General features: G+C 38.0%; 1 protein-coding gene across 4 annotated transcripts in view; it reads left to right on the top strand.

Annotated features, from left to right (window-relative positions):
* Window positions 1–20,754, top strand: part of LOC143348526 (uncharacterized) — a 101,980-nt gene that overhangs the window by 63,062 nt on the left and 18,164 nt on the right. For all 4 annotated transcript variants that reach the window (XM_076778822.1, XM_076778821.1, XM_076778820.1 and 1 more), the window contains exon 13: window positions 3,217–3,489. In XM_076778822.1, coding sequence (XP_076634937.1) covers window positions 3,217–3,489 — 273 coding nt within the window. The remainder of the gene's footprint in view (window positions 1–3,216; window positions 3,490–20,754) is intronic.

Here is a 20,754-nt window from a genome sequence, read left to right as displayed (position 1 = left end):
TACACCGTGCACACTTGCAGTTTGTCTAAAATTGTTTCAAAATAGTTTATCGGTTGGCGAAACCCGACCGAAAACCGCGTTTAAATTCCAGGTCTGAAAGTGTTAATATGGCCGTGCTATAACGTCAGAATGGAGAATGGTGTTATCAATACGAACGACATGATAAATTCATACTGAAAATTGCGTGGGTCGTTCGAATCGATCGTTTAGGCTTTTACAACAGCTTCCAGGTGCACCTTGCCTTGTTTATTTCTATTTATTTGCAATTCTAATTTATCGTACGTTTCTATTCTTCGTTACGTGATTTTATTTTTTCTCCGAGAGGTAACAAAATATTACTTTTAATTTTACACCGAGATTCTCTAAAAATCCTAGTTTACGATGTCTCGCGGGTAATGAACTTGCATCTAAGGCTCGAGAGCCTTCTTGTCGCTTGCCTGCTTAATTTGAAGCACAACAAGTAACATGGCGCCTTTTGAAGCGCTTCGAGAAATGCCATTTTAATGGTTCATAAGGCTCTTGGAGATGCCAAGGTATAAAAACGAAATTGAAGATTCGAAATCGTTCGCGAGACGCGTAAAAGACGACCCACGACTCGATGCTAGTTCCAGATACATTATTTAAAAATAGTTTTCGTATTCGTATAAGAATTTCTATTTCTGGTGTTACGAATCCCATCAATTTCTCAACCTTCTATAATACTACTTTTAAACTCGCGTAATCCACGGTCTGAGTAACTCCTTAGAAGCTCCTGGAATTCTTCGAAGATATGAAATATATTCTCCTGAACTTTCTCAGTTTTAACAAATTTTAAACGACTTTGTCAGGAAAACTCAGACTTACTCAAACTATCAAAATTTTTTCGAAGAAACGAGTCCATCGTCAAATCTTATACAGAGTGTTCTGCTACCCCTGGGAAAAATTTTAATGGAGAATCCTAGAGGCTAAAATAACACGAAAATCAAGAATACCAATTTGTCGATGGTGGCTTCGTTAAAAAGTTATTAACGTTTAAAGTTCCGCCAGTTCTGAATTTTTTTCTCGAAAGTGGGTAGGATTTCGGGGGTATGTCTGTTGACCGAAAATGCTTGCAATTGACTCCTGCAACTGAAAATAATTTTTCCGGAACGATTTGAAATTTTTTTTTTCGCCGAAAAATTTAGGCACCTGCCCCCTGTCGATTTTTCTTAAAAATTCAATTTTCGATTTTAATACTTTTTTGTTTAATACTTTTTTGTAGGTACCTATGGGCTCTACTTCAGAAAAAAGTTTCATCGAAATATATTCACAATTGTAGGAGTTATGGCTGTTTGAAGATTGGACCATTTTTATGGGGTTTTTCTCATTTTGCGGGGTCAAGGACCAACTTTTCGAATATTTTTGCGATTTGTACATATTCTCCACCAAAATACGCGTAGTCTGCTTTTTTAAACATTAAAATCGTCCAATCCGTTCAGAAGTTATGGGGTTTTAAAGATTCGCATGAAAACAGGAAGTATTTTTCTGGCCTGAAATTATATTTTCGCTAAGGAATTTTTTTCTCGAAAATGGTTAAGATTTCGAAGGTATGTCTGTTGACCAAAAATAATTATAATTGATCCCTGTAATCAAAAATAATTTTTTTAGAACAACTTGAAATTTTTTAATTTTGTCGAAAAATTTCACATCTTCTCGAATTTTTTTCTCGAAACTGGGTAGGATTTCGGGGGTATATCTATTCACCAAAAATGATTGTAATTGACCTCCGCAACCGGAAATAATTTTTTTAGAACGATTTGAAATTTTTTTTTTCGTCGAAAAATTTAGGCACCTACCCCCTGTCGATTTTTCTTAAAAAATCGATTTTCATTTTTAGTCATTTTGTTTGGCGCTATACGTAGGTACCCATGAGCTCTACTTCAGAAAAAAGTTTCATTGAAATATATTCACTATTATAAGAGTTATGGCTGTTTGAAGATTGGACCATTTTTATGGGATTTTTCTCAATTTACGGGGTCAAGGGACAACTTTTCGAATATTTTTATAATCGCTACATATTCTATACTAAAATACGCGGCGTTTGGCTTTTTGAACATTAAAATCGTCCAATCCGTTCAGAAGTTATGGGGTTTTAAAGATTCGCATGAAAACAGGAAGTATTTTTCTGGCCTGAAATTATATTTTCGCTAAGGAATTTTTTTCTCGAAAATGGTTAAGATTTCGAGGGTATGTCTGTTGACCAAAAATGATTATAATTGATCCCTGTAATCAAAAATAATTTTTTTAGAACGACTTGAAATTTTTTAATTTTGTCGAAAAATTTCACACCTTCTTGAATTTTTTTCTCGAAACTGGGTAGGATTTCGGGGGTATATCTATTCACCAAAAATGATTGTAATTGACCCCCGCAATCGAAAACAATTTTTTCAGAATGATTTGAAATTTTTTTTTTTCGCCGAAAAATTTCACACCTTCTCGAATTTTTTTCTCGAAACTGGGTAGGATTTCGGGGGTATATCTATTCATCAAAAATGATTATAATCGAGCCTTGCAAGCGAAAATAATTTTTTTAGAACGATTTAAAAAATTGTTTTTTCTCCGAAAAATTTCACCACCTACCCGAATTTTTTTCTCGAAGGAGGGTAGGATTTCGGGGGTATGTATAATGACCAAAAATGATTGTAATTGACCCCCGCAACCGAAAATAATTTTTCCAGAACGATTTGAAATTTTTGAATTTAATTGATAATAACTGTTTAACGAAGCCTCCATCAACAAATTGCTATTCTTGATTTTCGTCTTATTTTGGCCTCTAGAATCCCCCATTAAAATTTTTCCCAAGGGTGTGTTGTTGAAAATGTTTTGTATGTATAGCGAAACATGCGAACATGAGCGAATACGAGCGAACACGAGCGAATCCGAATAGACGAGAGATGACGCGCTTCAAGACCTGAGCTACCGTGTTTACGGTTTACATGCGTTCAGTTTGAATGTTGTCCTCTCGAGAATCGGTCGCGTTATACCGACGCAATACGTCTCATAAAGCCGTTACTACAGAGTACACTGTGATTTCATTCTTTCGTATCCACCTATCCACTGCAAATAAGCCTCAACGTGTTTATATTCTCTTGGTACTCATACTAACTGATCTATGTTTTCTTTGTGGTCATTCCTCGTACGAATTTAAACAAAATTAAATAGTACGCATTTAAAAAGTATTTTGAATTAAATCGACAGGCCGAGAGGACGAGGACAGCTACGTGGAGCCTTACACGAGCAGCGAGTGGATCTACATCGGCGACCTCGAGGAGAGCCACGTGTGGAGGAGGCCAGACAACAAGGATGGCGACGAGGTGGTGCCGGAAAGTATCGCGAAGGAAAGAAGAAGTTCCCAGGAGTCGACCGAAAGCGAGAGAAACTTTCGTGAGAAGTACCAGGCGGCGACGCGCAGGATGGTGCATCGAAAAAGCAGCGGCGAAATGTATAAAAGGATACAGACTAACAGTTTCGGTAAGTTGCACGACAACGTAACCCTTTTTCGTTCATCGTCCGACCGAATATTCTCTTAACTATGCGCGGGGTGGCTAACGCGCGACAAAACGCCTCGTTATTCCACCGGGGAATGTGTTAAACTCACGGAGTGGCACGCCTGCACGCGCCAAGTGCACTCTATAGGGAGTTTTACATCGCTCGCGGGCGCGTGCAAGGCGCGGAGCTGGAAAGAGTAGCCCTGGAAGGGAATTACCAGTCGCCATTGGGTCGGACACTTTTAATCAGACTGGGCTCGCGACTCAAACCCGGCAGAATCGAAATTTTTAACGAGAGGGAACAAAATTTCGCGAGATTCTTTACGCTGGAACTACCGACAATTATTGTGGGCTCCCACTGTGCTCGTGGGACCGTTTTATTTAGTAAATAGAAGGTTCGAGGCTATTTACAACACTTGAATTTATTTACAATATTTACATAGGTGTTAACAGTTTAATTTTCAATGTCCTCGGTTCGATCCTAATTTGTAACAGTTCTTGTGGTGTTCTTACTTGTTACTCTAAAAACTCATGCCCCGCGATTTTATACACATTCCAAATCCCTCGTGGGCTAGTCCTCAGACATTCGAAATCTCACCCACTGTGGATGGTGCAGGGGTAGTATGGTCCCGAAGTATGGTTCATTTACGGCGTTATGGTACGGAAATTTGCATTGTACCATAAGGTACAAAAGGTTGCCAAAGTGCTTAAGTAATTTAACTAATAAGGTGTACGCTAAATTGATATAATATTCACTAACTGAGGTCCGTTAATGAATGTTGGGAATTCCCAACAATTATGGTGTATTTGTTTGTACCAAAGAAATTAAAAAGATAGGCGCTTGAATAAATGTAGAATCGTTCTCTTGTAGAAAACTGACAGTAAAAATTCGGTCGAGTAAATTTTTTGCAATTTTTGGTAGAAATTACGAATCGTTTTGACCACTTCTGGTGGTTCTAGCGTCGAAGATGGCACGGAAGGGATTGCAAATAATGATAAATTGGCGAGATTAACGTTAACAAGGTTTGCTGGCTGGTTGTCGTACGGTATAAACGCAGTGAAATTAAACGCTGGGTTCTGATTATCTCGGTCCACGTACCGAGAAACGAGTAGAAAATTTATGGTCGTTCGAGGCGAATACAACACGCTGAACGCATCCATTTTCCCTCCTCGACAAGTTTCTAATTGTTTCGCGGGCGAAACGCTAGATGGCATCCTGCTGGCGGCTCAACGTACCGGAAATTAGTCTCAATGACGATACGCATGTAATAAATAATAGTTGAATCATTAATTTAAATTCTGTAAACACCGTGGAACTATTCAAAGTACTCAAATATATTTCAAACTATACTATAGACAAACTAGAATAGATTTATTCAAACTATTCAAATATATTTTAATATACGATCGAATTGAAATTAGTCTCAATGGCGACACATATATAATAAACAGTTGAATCGTTTATTTAAATTTTATAAATACCGTAGAACTATTCAAAATACTCAAATATGTTTCAACCCTCTATGAGCCCGTGTAATTTTCAGGTCATATGCTAATAAATCGATATTTTATCAAATAATTTTAATTTTTTCACAATATGACATATACGTCTTAATTATACAGGGTGTTCTGGATAAAATTTTAATGGGAGATTCTAGAGGCCAAAATAAGACGAAAATCAAGAATACCAATTTGTTGATGAAGGCTTCGTTAAACAGTTATTAACGTTTAAAGTTCCGCCAGTACTGAATTTTTTTCTCGAAAGTGGGTAGGATTTCAGGGATATGTCTGTTCACCAAAAATAATTGTAATTGACCCCCGCAACCGAAAATAATTTTTTCAGAACGATTTGAAATTTTTCTTTTTCGTCGAAAAATTTAGGCACCTACCCCCTGTCGATTTTTCTTAAAAATTCATTTTCATTTTTAGTATTTTTGTTTGACGCCCTACAGAGAAGTTGTCTAATACTTTTTTGTAGGTACCCATGAGCTCTACTTCAGAAAAAAGTTTCATCGAAATATGTTCAGAATTGTAGGAGTTATGGCTGTTTGAAAATTGGACCATTTTTATGGGGTTTTTTAAACCCGAAATATCAAAGTAAATACCTTGCAAGTTTATATTTAAGAAACGAATTCGGTCCATAGAGGGTTAATATACGAACGAACCAAAATTAGAAGTTTACGAGCGGGTGTAAAATTTGTATCGGGGAATGAAATTGGTGTTTGTTGGAGGGCATCGTAACTGGAGGAGTCGTTGCACTTTCCTGTCGCTGAATATTACGGGCTCGCGTTTCACGCTGCGAACAGATTTGAAGAAACGGGGTGGTGTGATTGATCACGCCACACACTGAAAGGCCGTCCACGTATAATACGAACGAAAAAAGCCATGCCCACTGTGCGCGTAAGGATCCAGCGCAATCCTTTACGTAAGCAAAAGATCCTGTCTCGCGAGATGGATGTTCCGAGCGGAGCCATTTCGCGTATCATCCGAAATGACTTTAAACTAGGTCCCTGCCAGAAGACGGGGTAGACGTTGGAGGCGTCGAAAGATATTAGAAATACTCGAAAAGATCTCGAAATATTTCGACGATTAAAATGTAATCGCGATTGCTTCGTCGAGGAGAGTTTTAATCCACTCGTTTGTAATTTTCGTGTTTCGACCGAGCTTGTCCTTCGATTTTAATTTATCGCAGGAAGGTGGATGTCACACGTTGCTATACGCGAAATATTATTAGGTCGTTCGTGGAGTGCCTTTTCTTTTGAATTTCTTTTTTTCTCGATTTGAACAACCACCTTCGGTGGAAGACTCCAGGGCGATAAAATCCTAAATTCTGACGGTTTGGATGCGACCCAATTTTTCGTTTGGTCGAATTTTCGGAATGCGTGCCCTCTGAGACAGTGTTCCATCGATCCGGAGCAGATGGTATTCGGTGGGAGCTGCATCTGGAGAATACGCTGGCTAACCGAGAGCCAACAAGGAAAGGATCCCGATTGCTCGACTTCGATTTTAACGAGTCTTTGAAAGGCGACAGTATATATCTTCCAAACTATATGTGTAAAATATTAAAAAAAAAAAAAAATGATTATAATCGTCCCCTGTACCTAAATATAATTTCTTTAGTATGATTTGAAATTTTTTGGTGGCTTCGTTAAAAAGTTATTAACGTTTAAAGTTCCGCCAGTTCTGAATTTTTTTCTCGAAAGTGGGTAGGATTTCGGGGGTATGTCTGTTGACCGAAAATGCTTGCAATTGACTCCTGCAACCGAAAATAATTTTTCCGGAACGATTTGAAATTTTTTTTTTCGCCGAAAAATTTAGGCACCTGCCCCCTGTCGATTTTTCTTAAAAATTCAATTTTCGATTTTAATACTTTTTTGTTTAATACTTTTTTGTAGGTACCTATGGGCTCTACTTCAGAAAAAAGTTTCATCGAAATATATTCACAATTGTAGGAGTTATGGCTGTTTGAAGATTGGACCATTTTTATGGGGTTTTTCTCATTTTGCGGGGTCAAGGACCAACTTCTCGAATATTTTTGCGATTTGTACATATTCTCCACCAAAATACGCGTAGTCTGCTTTTTTAAACATTAAAATCGTCCAATCCGTTCAGAAGTTATGGGGTTTTAAAGATTCGCATGAAAACAGGAAGTATTTTTCTGGCCTGAAATTATATTTTCGCTAAGGAATTTTTTTCTCGAAAATGGTTAAGATTTCGAGGGTATGTCTATTGACCAAAAATGATTGTAATTGATCCCTGTAATCAAAAATAATTTTTTTAGAACGACTTGAAATTTTTTAATTTTGTCGAAAAATTTCACACGTTGTCGAATTTTTTTCTCGAAACAGGGTAGGATTTCGGGGGTATATCTATTCACCAAAAATGATTGTAATTGACCCCCGCAACCGAAAATAATTTTTTCAGAATGATTTGAAATTTTTTTTTTTCGCCGAAAAATTTAGGCACCTACCCCCCGTCGATTTTTCTTAAAAATTCGATTTTCATTTTTAGTCATTTTGTTTGGCGCTATACGTAGGTACCCATGAGCTCTACTTCAGAAAAAAGTTTCATTGAAATATATTCACTATTATAAGAGTTATGGCTGTTTGAATATTGGACCATTTTTATGGGGTTTTTCTCAGTTTACGGGGTCAAGGGACAACTTTTCGAATATTTTTATAATCGCTACATATTCTGCACTAAAATACGCGGCGTTTGGCTTTTTGAACATTAAAATCGTCCAATCCGTTCAGAAGTTATGGGGTTTTAAAGATTCGCATGAAAACAGGAAGTATTTTTCTGGCCTGAAATTATATTTTCGGTAAGGAATTTTTTTCTCGAAAATGGTTAAGATTTCGAGGGTATGTCTATTAACCAAAAATGATTATAATTGATCCCTGTAATCAAAAATAATTTTTTTAGAACGACTTGAAATTTTTTAATTTTGTCGAAAAATTTCACACCTTCTCGAATTTTTTTCTCGAAACTGGCTAGGATTTCGGGGGTATATCTATTCACCAAAAATGATTGTAATTGACCCCCGCAACCGAAAATAATTTTTTCAGAATGATTTGAAATTTTTTTTTTTCGCCGAAAAATTTCACACCTTCTCGAATTTTTTTCTCGAAACTGGGTAGGATTTCGGGGGTATATCTATTCATCAAAAATGATTATAATCGAGCCTTGCAAGCGAAAATAATTTTTTTAGAACGATTTAAAAAATTTTTTTTTCGCCGAAAAATTTCACCACCTACCCGAATTTTTTTCTCGAAAGTAGGTAGGATTTCAGGGGTATGTCTGTTCACAAAAAATGCTTGTAATTGACCCTTGTAACTAAATATAATTTTTTCAGAATGATTTGAAATTTTTTAATAACTTCTTAATGAAGCTTCAGTCAAGAAATTGATATTCTTGATTTTCGTCTTATTTTGGCCTCTAGAATCTCCCATTAAAATTTTTCCCAGGGGTGGCCGAACACCTTTGTACATCGAAGGTCCATATCTCTAATTGTTTACATCTTTAAAGTTATTCAGTATCTACGCCCCCCCAATTTCATTAAGATCGAGGTCAAACAAACGAGATTCTTCCCTTGCAAGTATCGATTCAATCACGAGAAATAAAACACAATCGTCAGTTTACGAGCGACCCACGGAACTTAATAAACGACGCCATAACTCGATAATTTTCGAGACACGAGCAATTCAAATTATATACCTTGCGGAGCGAATATTAATTAATGCCCTCTTCCGCCATCGAAGCGGGCATAACGCGGACGATATTTATTTTACGATCGTTGGTATTGTACAATGATTGGGACCGTAAAATGTTCGACGCCCGTACTTTGTACTTTTCGTTGAAAAATATACACCAGGGTGGAATTAATTTTGCAGGGAACCGTGTTGTTGCAGTTATAAATAACCTCCATTGAAAAAGGAACGTGCACTCTGCGGGAGATTCGCATTCCCTCCCCAAGTTATCGAGAGTCTCTCGCCACGTTAATGAAAGAAAGTGACGAGGATCGATCTTACAAAGTGTACTATAATATTCATAGTGTGTCTTGAAATACGCGGTACGCGACGATGAAGTTTCAACGATCGAGCAAAGTTTCCGATTGTCGAGCTAAAAATATTTCACCGCCGTTTCCCTTCTCCTTTCGCTTGGAATATTATTTAACCGTGGCCGCGTGGAACGTGTACGATTTCGCGTAGTATTTGGAATATTTTTTCATTAAATTTCGCTCGACCCCGGTGTCCTCGAGCCCTTCGTTACGCCGCTTATTCATAAATTGTTCAATGGTAAGCCCTGGATCTTCCAGCGCGACTCGGCGCCCCCGACAAGACAAAAACAACCCTGACGTGGCTGGAAAACAATCTCCCAGGCTTCAACAGAGCTTTCGGATTGGTCGACCGGAAGCCCCATTCTTAACCCGCTTGACTATGATCTGTCGGGAGTTTTCGACGAAATGACACGAAAGAAACGTCTCTTACAATGTCGACAAATAGCTATTTTCGCCTCCCAGCCGGAAAGAAAAATCATAGATCGCGTACGTGGTTTTCCAAGCAACCGGAAATCGATAATTAATGGGAAGTTCCGTTTCCGAAGCAATTAATCGCTCGATTGGAAATTACTTAATTTTAAGAATTAATTTTGGGAAAATTACTGCTTCGAAGATTTGAATTTTTAACCCAAAGTTTAGCCTTAACAATTTTCTCGAAGTTTTCGCTTCCTCTGGCTACGGTGGACAAATTTATTTAAAAATAAAAATTGTTTGTATCGTCGCGTAAAAATACTTGTTATCAAGGTTGTCGCTGGGGGTTAGATAAATCGATTTATAGTTTTCCCATACGACGTATGGCTATTATCGCTAAGTTATTAATTAATGCTGGGAGTATGAAAATAACCAACCTTCGTAACAATGAACTAATGCGTGAATGACTTCGATAAATTTATAAATAACCACGGTCGAAAGCTTTTTCATCGTTTTTACTTACAAAGGAATACATATCGATAAATTGATGCATAAATATCGGTAATTTACGTTTTATCGAATTAATAGCGATTGGAACATTTTATTCGAACATTGCTCGGGCCTAGAAACAAGTAAATCTCGTTCGCGGAACGTGCAAGGTGTTTTGTTAATGAAAAGACATCAAAGAGAGGATTTCAAAAGCTTCTAGTAAAATATACCCGATGATGCTTAAACGTTGCATCGATCGTTTGAAACAAGAATCAACGTTTTAAATACATTCCACTTCATACACTATATTTAACAGTGACTGGTGCACTTGGAAATCGAGTGTAGTTCACACGAAATTGATTGCCCTTCCGTTGCGCCAACAATTAAATAAATTCAACAGCTCTTTTCGCAATCACCCGTCAAACGATAGCTGATTTTTTCGAAAACATTTGGCACCGTCCCGCGCGAGTAAATGAAATCGATGCGTCGAATTATAATTTATCTGAAAAATACATCATCCTCGTCGCGATATGTTAATAACCATTTCGAACGATATTAAATTTCTCGTAATAAATCAAAACAATTAATGGATATTACAAAAATTAATTCGAACCCTCGAGTTTAAAATAATCTGAAAAGTAGTAAATATTTTAATTTTTTAAGCTACACGCTCAATGATAACGATAGTAATTAATCCGTGACAACGGAACGTAAAATTACGTTTCGATTAAATTAATTCGTTACTGTTGAAGGATAGTTAAGGATATTGCGTGTTAAAATGATCGAACAACGTCAGCGAGTGTAGAATGTTTAGTTACGCTTTTGATATATCGTACAGAGAATGTATCTCTATGTTTGCATAAATATTCGCTAAATTCGTCTTGCGATATATACCGCCTTAAAGCTGCCACTAAATTTATGCTCTCAGACGTGGGGCTTCCGACGGGCATTTACAATCCTCCAAAGATGTTACATGTTACGTACTACGTGTTGCATGTAGACATGCCTTCCGCGGTAGTTGTGACAGAAAAGAGGAATAGCGCACAATACGTCACACCAATAAATCGAAATTTTTAGTGTAAGCTAAAACTAAAAGAGACACTTTAATGGAGTACGCGAGAAATTTAATTACGACGAATACTTTAGGACCCAGGCTTTTCTTCTTGTTCCAGAAATTACTGCCCCCCACGGTAAAAGCGTTTCAAACGTCGTACAATGTTATCGAATACCTTCATGCATACGAAGGAGTAGTTTCTTTCTTGATAAATCGGTCACTTTCCTTAGAAAGCATCCTCTGCCTAGCAGTGCATACATAACGCGTATACAGGGTGTTCGACCACCCCTGGGAAATAATGGGAGATTCTAGAGACCAAAATAAGACGAAAATCAAGAATATCAATTTCTTGACTGAAGCTTCGTTAAAAAGTTATTAACGTTTAAAGTTTCACCCGTACTGAATTTTTTTCTCGAAACTGTGTACGATTTCGGGGGTATGTCTGTTGACCAAAAATGATTATAATTGACCCCCGCAACCGAAAATAATTTTTCCAAAATGATTTGAAACTTTTTTTTTCCGGCGAAAAATTTCACATCTTCTCGAATTTTTTTCTCGAAACTGGGTAGGATTTCGGGGGTATGTCTATTCATCAAAAATAATTGTAATTGACCCCCGCAAGCGGAAATAATTTTTTCAGAACAATTTGAAATTTTTTTTTTCGTCGAAAAATTTAGGCACCTACCCCCTGTCGATTTTTCTTAAAAATTCGATTTTCATTTTTAGTCATTTTGTTTGGCGCTATACGTAGGTACCCATGAGCTCTACTTCAGAAAAAAGTTTCATTGAAATATATTCACTATTATAGGAGTTACGGTACTTTCAAATTTGGACCATTTTTATGGGGGATTTCTCATTTTACGGAGTCAAAGAACAACTTTTTCAATGTTGTTAGAATTTGTACATATTCTCCACCAAAATACGCGTAGTTTGCTTTTTTAAACATTAAAATTGTTCAATCCGTTCAGAAGTTATGACGTTTTGAAGATTCGCATAAAATTTCAGGGAAGCATTTCTGGCCTCACATTAGATTTTCGGTAAAGAATTTTTTTCTCGAAAATGCGTAGGATTTCGGGGTTATGTGTAATGACCAAAAATGATCGCAATCGACTCTTGCAACCGAAAATAATTTTTCTAAAACGATTTGAAAAATTTTTTTTTCTGCCAAAAAATTTCCACACCTACCCGATTTTTTTTCTCGAAAATGGGTAGGATTTCAGGGATATGTCTATTCACCAAAAATGCTTATAATTAACCCCTGCAATAAAAAATAATTTTTCCAGAACGATTTGAAATTTTTGAATTTAATTGTTAATAACTTTTTAACGGAGCCTTCATCGACAAATTGGTATTCTTGATTTTCGTCTCATTTTGGCCTCTAGAATCTCCCAGGGGTGGCCGAACACCCTATATAAGTATTCTCCGTATATGGAAAGTTTGGAATTATTTTTCCAACAAAAAACGTTTAAAAGTCAGATGTTTTTTTTCAGAAATATTTCCGATCTAATTTGTGCAAAATATCAAGGAAGTTCGTTTGTTCGGTTGATAGTCTCGTATTTCGAGAATGAAATAATCCTAAAATGAGGCAACTGTCCGAAATAGCGTGCTTTGAAATCGTATTTCAAATGAAATTATTTTAATAGTGTGTCCGGGTCTTACAAAGTCCTAAGAGATTACGAGGGAACATGAAAGCAAGTTAACTCCAACATTCGTGGACGTTTCGTATATTTTAACTTTAAACGCCTCGTCACGACAGTGAGAATCATAATAAATTATCCTCGTACTGTAACATTGTGCTTTTAAACTCTTCCTAAACAATGGTACTTTTCGAATGATTTTAAATATCGAGACGCAGAGAACATTAATAGATCTCGTAGGCCAGTGTCAGTTTGTATGCTTGCACTCTTAGAAGGAAATAATTTGTTTCTGAAAAAGAGTCTCGTAAAATGGAAAGCTGAAGACACCAAGAGCAAGTGCCAGTCAGTCTCTTGCAGTAGCTCGTCGGGGAAACACGCAATAAACTGTTATATTATTAACACACCCACGCTGGCTTGACCTGTTAGTGGGTCAGACTAGCAACTTAATTCATCACAGGTCAGATCGCAATTTGTTAAACATTTATACATTAGTGACAAGAAATAAATCCTGCTGCATTTACCGCAGCACTCGTAAATCATACATAACGACACCAAATCTGCTCAGATTCACGTACAAAATTCGAAATTTATCGAATCTTGTCAAAAATGAAACCACAAGTTCAAAATGTTGGCCTTTTAAAACACGTGTCGTAGACAGAACATCTGTATTTTTTAATATAATTTTTCCAAGTTAAATTCGATATAAAATCTTGAAAATTGGACTTAAAAATAAACATAAAATTCTATTATAGTTTCTATGTTTCCGTCCCTATGTGGGTAGTTTTTTTAGAGTCCTGTAATTATAGAAATCGAAAAATTCGACAAAATGAGACAAGAGCAGAGAATTAAAAAGGTGAGGTTGTAAGTGACGCTAATCTGTATCCTATAAGCGAGTTCACTGGTTTGGAGTGCGTTACGAGACGCGACAGTAACGAGCTTCCGCCTTTATTGTTCGCCGTTGCATCCATCTTGATGAATCTTTGGCGAAGCATTGTTTTCGACTCGTTTGGGTTGCAACGTTTGGAGCGATTAGGCGAGACCGCGCCACGGAAGCACATTTTAATCGAGGTCTAGCCACCGTATATACCCAGTGGTACTTAACCCTTTTAAGCTTACGGCACAGTTTAAAAGAAGATTCTTTGTGGGCGCGCGGCGCAATTTTACGAGAAAAAGATCTGGCACGGCTCCTAATCCTGAATAATTACAGTAACGGGAATTCAATAATAAATTTCTCTGCCGAGCATAAGCCCGATAAAGTAACAAATTTAGTGAGAGATAAACAACGATTTTATATATAAATGTACTTTGAATGTTTCGACTTCGTATCGTTTTCTCGTAACAAAGAACGAATATCCGAAAACGAAGAGTTTTAGATAAATGGTGGTGTTTAATCGCCTTTTATATTTTTCTTTGAATTTATGCTCGTTTCAGATTACAGTTTTCCGGTAGTAAATTCACGGAAGATCATAATTTTTAGCGGTGCATCCTGTAAATCATATCTGTTGTTTTTGTTTAGTAATTTCTGTCGACCCTTCTAATCTTAACACCAAGTTATTTATTTTTGTGGACGATCTATGATGGAGACGGTCGGAAATATCTATCACGCGTACGAAACAAGCTATTTTTATATTCGTTTTGATAACAATCGGTTTCCTAGGCTTCTATAAAAATGTTCTGAAGAATGTAGGGTTGGCGAGCCTCGTTCCGAGTATAGAACAGAAATAAACAGAAATTAAAGACTTGGTACTTGGCAGAAACGTGTAGGAACTAGTGATACTTGGGGTTCTATAAGTAGCTACACCAGTCCAATAATTAAGGTTGAATATTTAGTGCGGGCGTTGGTAAACTTCCTCTTCGAGCTGATAGTTTACCGTGTACCGTGTGGCCCGTGAAAAAAGAGAAACGTATCCGGTGTATCGAGTCGTGGGATCTCGGCCACAGCAGCGAGGATCGAAATCGCGAAAGTGCAAAGGGTAAGGTAAAAGTACCAGTAGTTGGCCATGTACCAGTAGTTGACACTTCCAGAAATAAAGGATAAAAATAAGAACCCCCCCTCCGGTGGCATTCGTAATAGAAAAGCATCATTGGACAGCCATCGGTGTTTGTATCTACTTGATACTATATTATTCATAGGATGCACAATACATTAGCGAAAGATACACGTGTCACTTTAAAGTTTAACATTTTTCTAGAGAAATCACATTTCTCTTGCACTTTTATTAACGAAAATTTTCATTTAGAATGCTTGGGGGTTTTATGTTGCTACATTATTATGGTACTTGTTACTATATTATTCATAGGATGCACAATACATTGGCGAAAGATACACGTGTCACTTTAAAGTTTAACATTTTTCTAGGGAAATCACATTTCTCTTGCACTTTTATTAACGAAAATTTTCATTTAAAATGCTTGGGGGTTTTATGTTGCTACATTATTATGGTACTTGTTACTATATTATTCATAGGATGCACAATACATTGGCGAAAGATACACGTGTCACTTTAAAGCTTAACATTTTTCTAGGGAAATCACATTTCTCTTGCACTTTTATTAACGAAAATTGTTATTTAGAATGCTTGGAGTTTTTATGTTTCTCGGTGAATATTATTTAATTTTTTTATTTCAAAAAAGAAATGGTTGGGGTTGTAGATTGTATCAATGGATTAGAAAATATTGATATTTGTTTTCTGTTTTTGGATTAAACATTCTATGAAGTTATATTTCTAAAGTACTAGGCAATGCAAATCAACCGATTCTAATATGTATTGTAAGGTTTTCAAATGGTCAACTGTCCGCCATCTTGTTTTAAACATTTGCTTATTCTTAATGCACGACTCGAAAGTCAGGCGTGCTCGGACGCTACCATAAGTCGAGCCAGCGACCGGCTGTGTTTACATTGCCCCTGTAACCGGACCCATAAGCACCAAATGGTACTTCCTCGCCTCTCATGGTACCCCACAAGTCTTTTTTCAATACAAGGAGGGAATAGAGGCCTCCATTGGCCAGAAAAATAAATTATCTAAATTTTAATCGAGACAATTGACTTCTGTATCTTTTAAACAAACAGAGGTCAAGTACTAAAATATTCGAGGCTCAAATACCGAAACACAATGATTTTCTCGGAGAATCGACAAGTTTAATCTTGCAAAATGACCAAGGAAAAATGTGGCGGTCGATGTTCTCCAAAATGGCCACCGACTGGCGCGTCTGCTCGACGACGGCGAGGCGCAGAAATTCCATCCCCCGACAGACAGGCTGGTATAACTAAAATTTACTGAACCGCGAGGCAACGCATCGACGAAGAATGCCACGGAGTCGAACGTCCCGACAAAGAAATCGTTCCCGATCGGCCCGGTACCCACAACAAAAAGAGAGAGCAACGAGAGATCGATCTCTGCGACGGAGGAGGAAAGTTGGCTCGCGGATAAAGCGGAAGAAAGACGAGCAACGGAGACGCGGAGAGGAAAAAAGAGGGAGTCCGTTCTTCCCGTTTCTTTAAATAAGCACCGCGTAATACTCCGGCTAAATATAATCGAAACGGCGCAGCTGAGAGAAAGACGCCGAGCGTCGGGCTGGTACCGACGCTTCTACGCCACCGGCGTCCACCGGGCACATGTGACGAATAGGTCGTTGCTTGATCAGAATAGGCGAATCGTTTCACCGGTTATTGTTGTCGATGAATTCGTCGGTATCCATATTTCGAGAAATATACGCTCGTTTATTTTCACGGTTTATTGACCTCAGAATTGAAATCTAGAATTTATGTAACTCAGTGAAAGTATATTAATTGTTGGTTTGTTGTGTTGTGTAGAAGAGGGGTGGTATATTTGGAGTATATATTTGGTACACAGAAGTACCTAAAACGCTGCTAGCGTTGTTTAATTTCTAACATACTGGCCTCTCGGCGGCTGACCAAAATGTCTGACCCAGTACGGTTGACGATCCCTGCCACTACTGATCTTTTTTCCTCGTTCGCTAGTTCCTGTATTTTTTTTAGAATAAATGAAAATATACCACATTCCGATTTGACCAATATTTCAAGGTAGAATTCAAATATTCGAACAAGCATTTACACACTGATCTTTTAATGTACAGGGGCCCCAAGATGAGTACCATTTAATATATCTATTAGATAGCGTAAAATAAAAAGGAGAAGAATTTTTTAGAACTTGATAGAGAATTCTTTCCCCCCCCCATTAATTTGTCAAGGTCTGTTTTCGAAGCACATAAAAATACGAGTCGAGACAGACAATCGACGTCTCCATTACTATGCACCGTGTTTATATAATACTCTCGAAATTTGCTCGTTCGTCTCGTAAATACCGCAACCCGCTGCGAAACGAATGATTGATCGCGCGAGCAACCGCTTCTTTTGTTGCACATACAACGACGATTCGTCTCCTCGTGTTTCCTTCGGTGGTTGCAGTTTGATGAACGATGCTTTTTACGCGTCCCTACAAAAAGTAGTCTAATGGTGTTTAGTCCGATGAACCCTACCGACCATTTCATCGGTCCATCGTCCATTCGTTCGGAAATTGTTCGCCATCTGTTCCTCTCCGACCTTGAATCTTCCGAAAGGTCGCTTCGTGACGCGCGATCGAACTCGTTTTTCGCCAACTTTCATCGGCGAAACAAAAATACAGATTCCAAAAATTCTTTCCACGATGAACGTCCTCGCGTTTATTTCCGTCCGTCAGAAAAAAATGAAGCTTGGCCAGACTGGGCACTGTTCCCCGAAACACCTAGTCCAAACTTAGTTTAGCCATTTCTTTAATTAAGGGGGTCTTCTACCGTGAAACGCGTCTTTTTATACTCTATTTGGTATTCTTTTCTAAAGAAACTATCCTACTTCTTATATGTATATTTATTACTCTTCCAGTAATATTCACAAATTTTTACAACGAGGAATAGTCAAAATTAATGGCAGTATAGAGCCTCGAGAAAGTGTTCTAATGGCTTCCATGATTCCAGCCGTTTGTCTAAGTCAAAAAAATGAAAAAGATTCTCAACTAGGATACATTTTTATATAGACGATATTAAAAGGACAGAAAAAGATTGATAATTAAAAAAAGTGGCAGCATCTTGATTCCATTGTAGAGCAAGCTATAGTGACATATGTGCTGAAAGCAATTGGTCAAATAGATCTGGAGATATCATAGTTTCGAAGGATCAGACCGTTCAAATAGGTACAGCTACACTTTCGTTAACTTTACGAGTTCGATGATATGCTTTAAGAAAATGCAAAAAAGAAATAATAAACGAATTTTGACGGTAGAAGATCCCCTTAAATTTAATTTAAGTCGAGATACGTTTGATATTTTTTCGCGTGGTATTCGGTCGCGGCGCCATGTTGGAAGGTCTGGAAGCCGCCATATTGGCGCGTAACGAGTGATTTCGAGATCGAGTCCCCAGCAGGGAGCCGGTGGTAATACTTTTTTCGCGCACTGTACCGGTGAACGCGATTCGCGGCCGTCCGAATATCTCGGCAGAAGTTGAACCGAAGTGGAGTGCCGTGGCGCGGTCGAGGGCGACGGTGGGGCGCGACGAGGACGGAGGGTGGCGAGTGGAAGAAGAAGCTTTTGGCTGGCAGTCAGTGGGTCAGGGCGCCGAGTCGCATTCCACGAGTCGGCCGAAGGCATCCTCTTCGGAATAATCGAGCTTCGCTCCGACTCCCCCACGTTCCGGTGACCGCGGATCCTCCGGCGAATCGACGTTCTCGAAGAAATCGCGACGATTTTTTTTACCGCCACGCGGACCGGAAGTCATCTTCTCGTCGAGCCAGGCGGACCGAGACGCGTTTAACTTTCACGTCGAGATCGTCGCGTCGGCCCTTGGCGCGATGGTGTGCGATTCCGCGGCCTCGGAGTGTTCCACGGAACTAGGAACAGATGTGTCCTTGAAGAGGGCCTTGGAGGAGCTGCTGAAGTGCATGCTCAGAGTTTGGTGCAAGGAGGGCCAGGCCCTTACGAGGCTCGGTTCGTCGACCCACGGTAAACCTTTTCATTATTATTAACAAATGCCAATGGAATTTTTGGTGCCTCCTTTTGCTTACAAACTCGCGAGGAAGGGTAGATTCTTTTCGTGGGCAAAATGTGTTTTGGGACCCCTCGATCGCGTTCTGATTATCAAAATTTTTTGTTCGCACGATGTGTGTACCGTGAACGAAATCTGCTGGAAGCTATTATTGGCAATTTTCTGTTTTGTTTTAATAATGTGTAGCTCTGAGTAGTATTATTCATAGTTTAGACAGTGATATTCACCTCTTCTAGTCTTGGAATGGAATTTTTGATAGCTCATTGCTTTCCAATTCGTGAGGAATAATATTGCGATATGGACGAATTTCGAAAAAATTCTTTTTATAGGAAAATACGTTTTAGAACCCTTTGATCTCTAATTAGATTTTTGGCAAAATAATAATAATAAACCATCTTCATTGCTACATTTAAGTTCCAGATATTATTCACAATTTTCTATTCTAAATAGTGTATAGCTTTAAATAATATTATAACCAAACCTAACCTAACCTCTTCTACACTTCCGGTCACATACACGTCATTTGTAAACATTCCAAGAAATTACAAAAACACCGTAAATGTTTTTAATATATCCTAGAATACTGTTTCGTCTATATAATTACTATTTTCAATTGAAATAATACGAAAGTGATGTGTTCTCTAGTTTTCTGTCGTTAAAACGAATTACTGCGAGTAATGGTTGCTTTCCCAATATTAAACCACTATTACTATCTAAATGGAATACTCCTCTTCCCGCTGAAATATTCTTCTACGACGGTCGAGACTAATTCTGCTCAGCGCAGTTTAGCATGAAACTGACAGTGTATGCGTTTACACCTACTAATGGCATCAAAGCAGAACCGTGTACGGCTGGTAATAGAAACAAGACGCGAAATAGTTCATAAACTGGAAAATACCATGTTATCAAAACTGTACGAGATCTGGGGGAGTTGAAGTTACTGATATTAAAAACTTTTTACTGGCCTTTTTATGGTTCTTTTACTTTTCTAGTCAGCGTTAAACTCTAATGAATCGTACATTTCCTCGGTATTAGAATACACTTCTCCAGAAACAATGTATATTTTATTCGAATTTAGAAATGCCTGTGCAATGGAAAACCATGTTGAATACGAAAAATTAATTGATCAAGATGGTATAAAAATGTTGAAACTACGCTGTTGCGTCTTTTTTTAGAAGATCATAATAAACGATCTCTTCCGTTTCGCCAGACGCGCGCAGCTTGCGACTTTCTTTCGATGCAGCTCGGACGCTGGCGTTGTTGATGTCAATGCTCCTAGTTTAAAATACACGCTTCTGATATACCTAACGCACAGTAATAAGCTGTATAGAAGCAAAGAGCAGTTGGCGTTGATTTTCATCCCCCGATATTTCGTAAACTCTCGAGCGAGGATGATTGCAGCTACAGAAAATCGTAAAGACTTTAAAGATCCTCGGCAATCGAGTATTATATTTTCCATTAATATTCGAAATATTTTTAAAATCTGCCTCCGAGGTTCAGAAATAAGCAAAATTATATTCGATTAGAATTTAATGAAATATTTTAACCGGTTCCATTTGAATAAGAATTTCTCCCCCATCTCTGGAACAGATACAAATAATCAAGATTCGATGTTACAGACACGTTTAAACTTTCGCCAATTATTTTTCGAAGATACAATCAACGCAGAGTTTAAATACACACCGCTGTAAATATTGAACCGCTTACGAGCCGCTATGAAATCACGCGAGAGAGGGTTGCGTAAGTGAAAAATTAAATTACTACCACGAATGTTTGCCGGGTCAGAAAGAAGTCCCTCGCGGCGCCAAAGTTTGTTGTATGAAATACACACACCCACGTATATATCCCCAAAGCGGTTGACTTTTATACTGTTTGCCTTTGGAATTCATAGAAACAATGCAATCAAAAACTTTCTCGTTTTCGACGTACAACGACGGAACCAACGGTGCGTAAATTTGTTGCTCGTACGTCCCGTTAATCGTAAAAATTATCCCAATAATTACGAAGATTGTACCGCGACCGAAGAGAATTTTATCACCGACGTCACCGCTCTCCGTTTTAATG

The sequence above is a fragment of the Colletes latitarsis genome, chromosome 11 (assembly GCF_051014445.1).
Source record: "Colletes latitarsis isolate SP2378_abdomen chromosome 11, iyColLati1, whole genome shotgun sequence".
NCBI lineage: Eukaryota > Metazoa > Arthropoda > Insecta > Hymenoptera > Colletidae > Colletes > Colletes latitarsis.
This window is presented reverse-complemented; position numbering and strand designations above follow the sequence as displayed.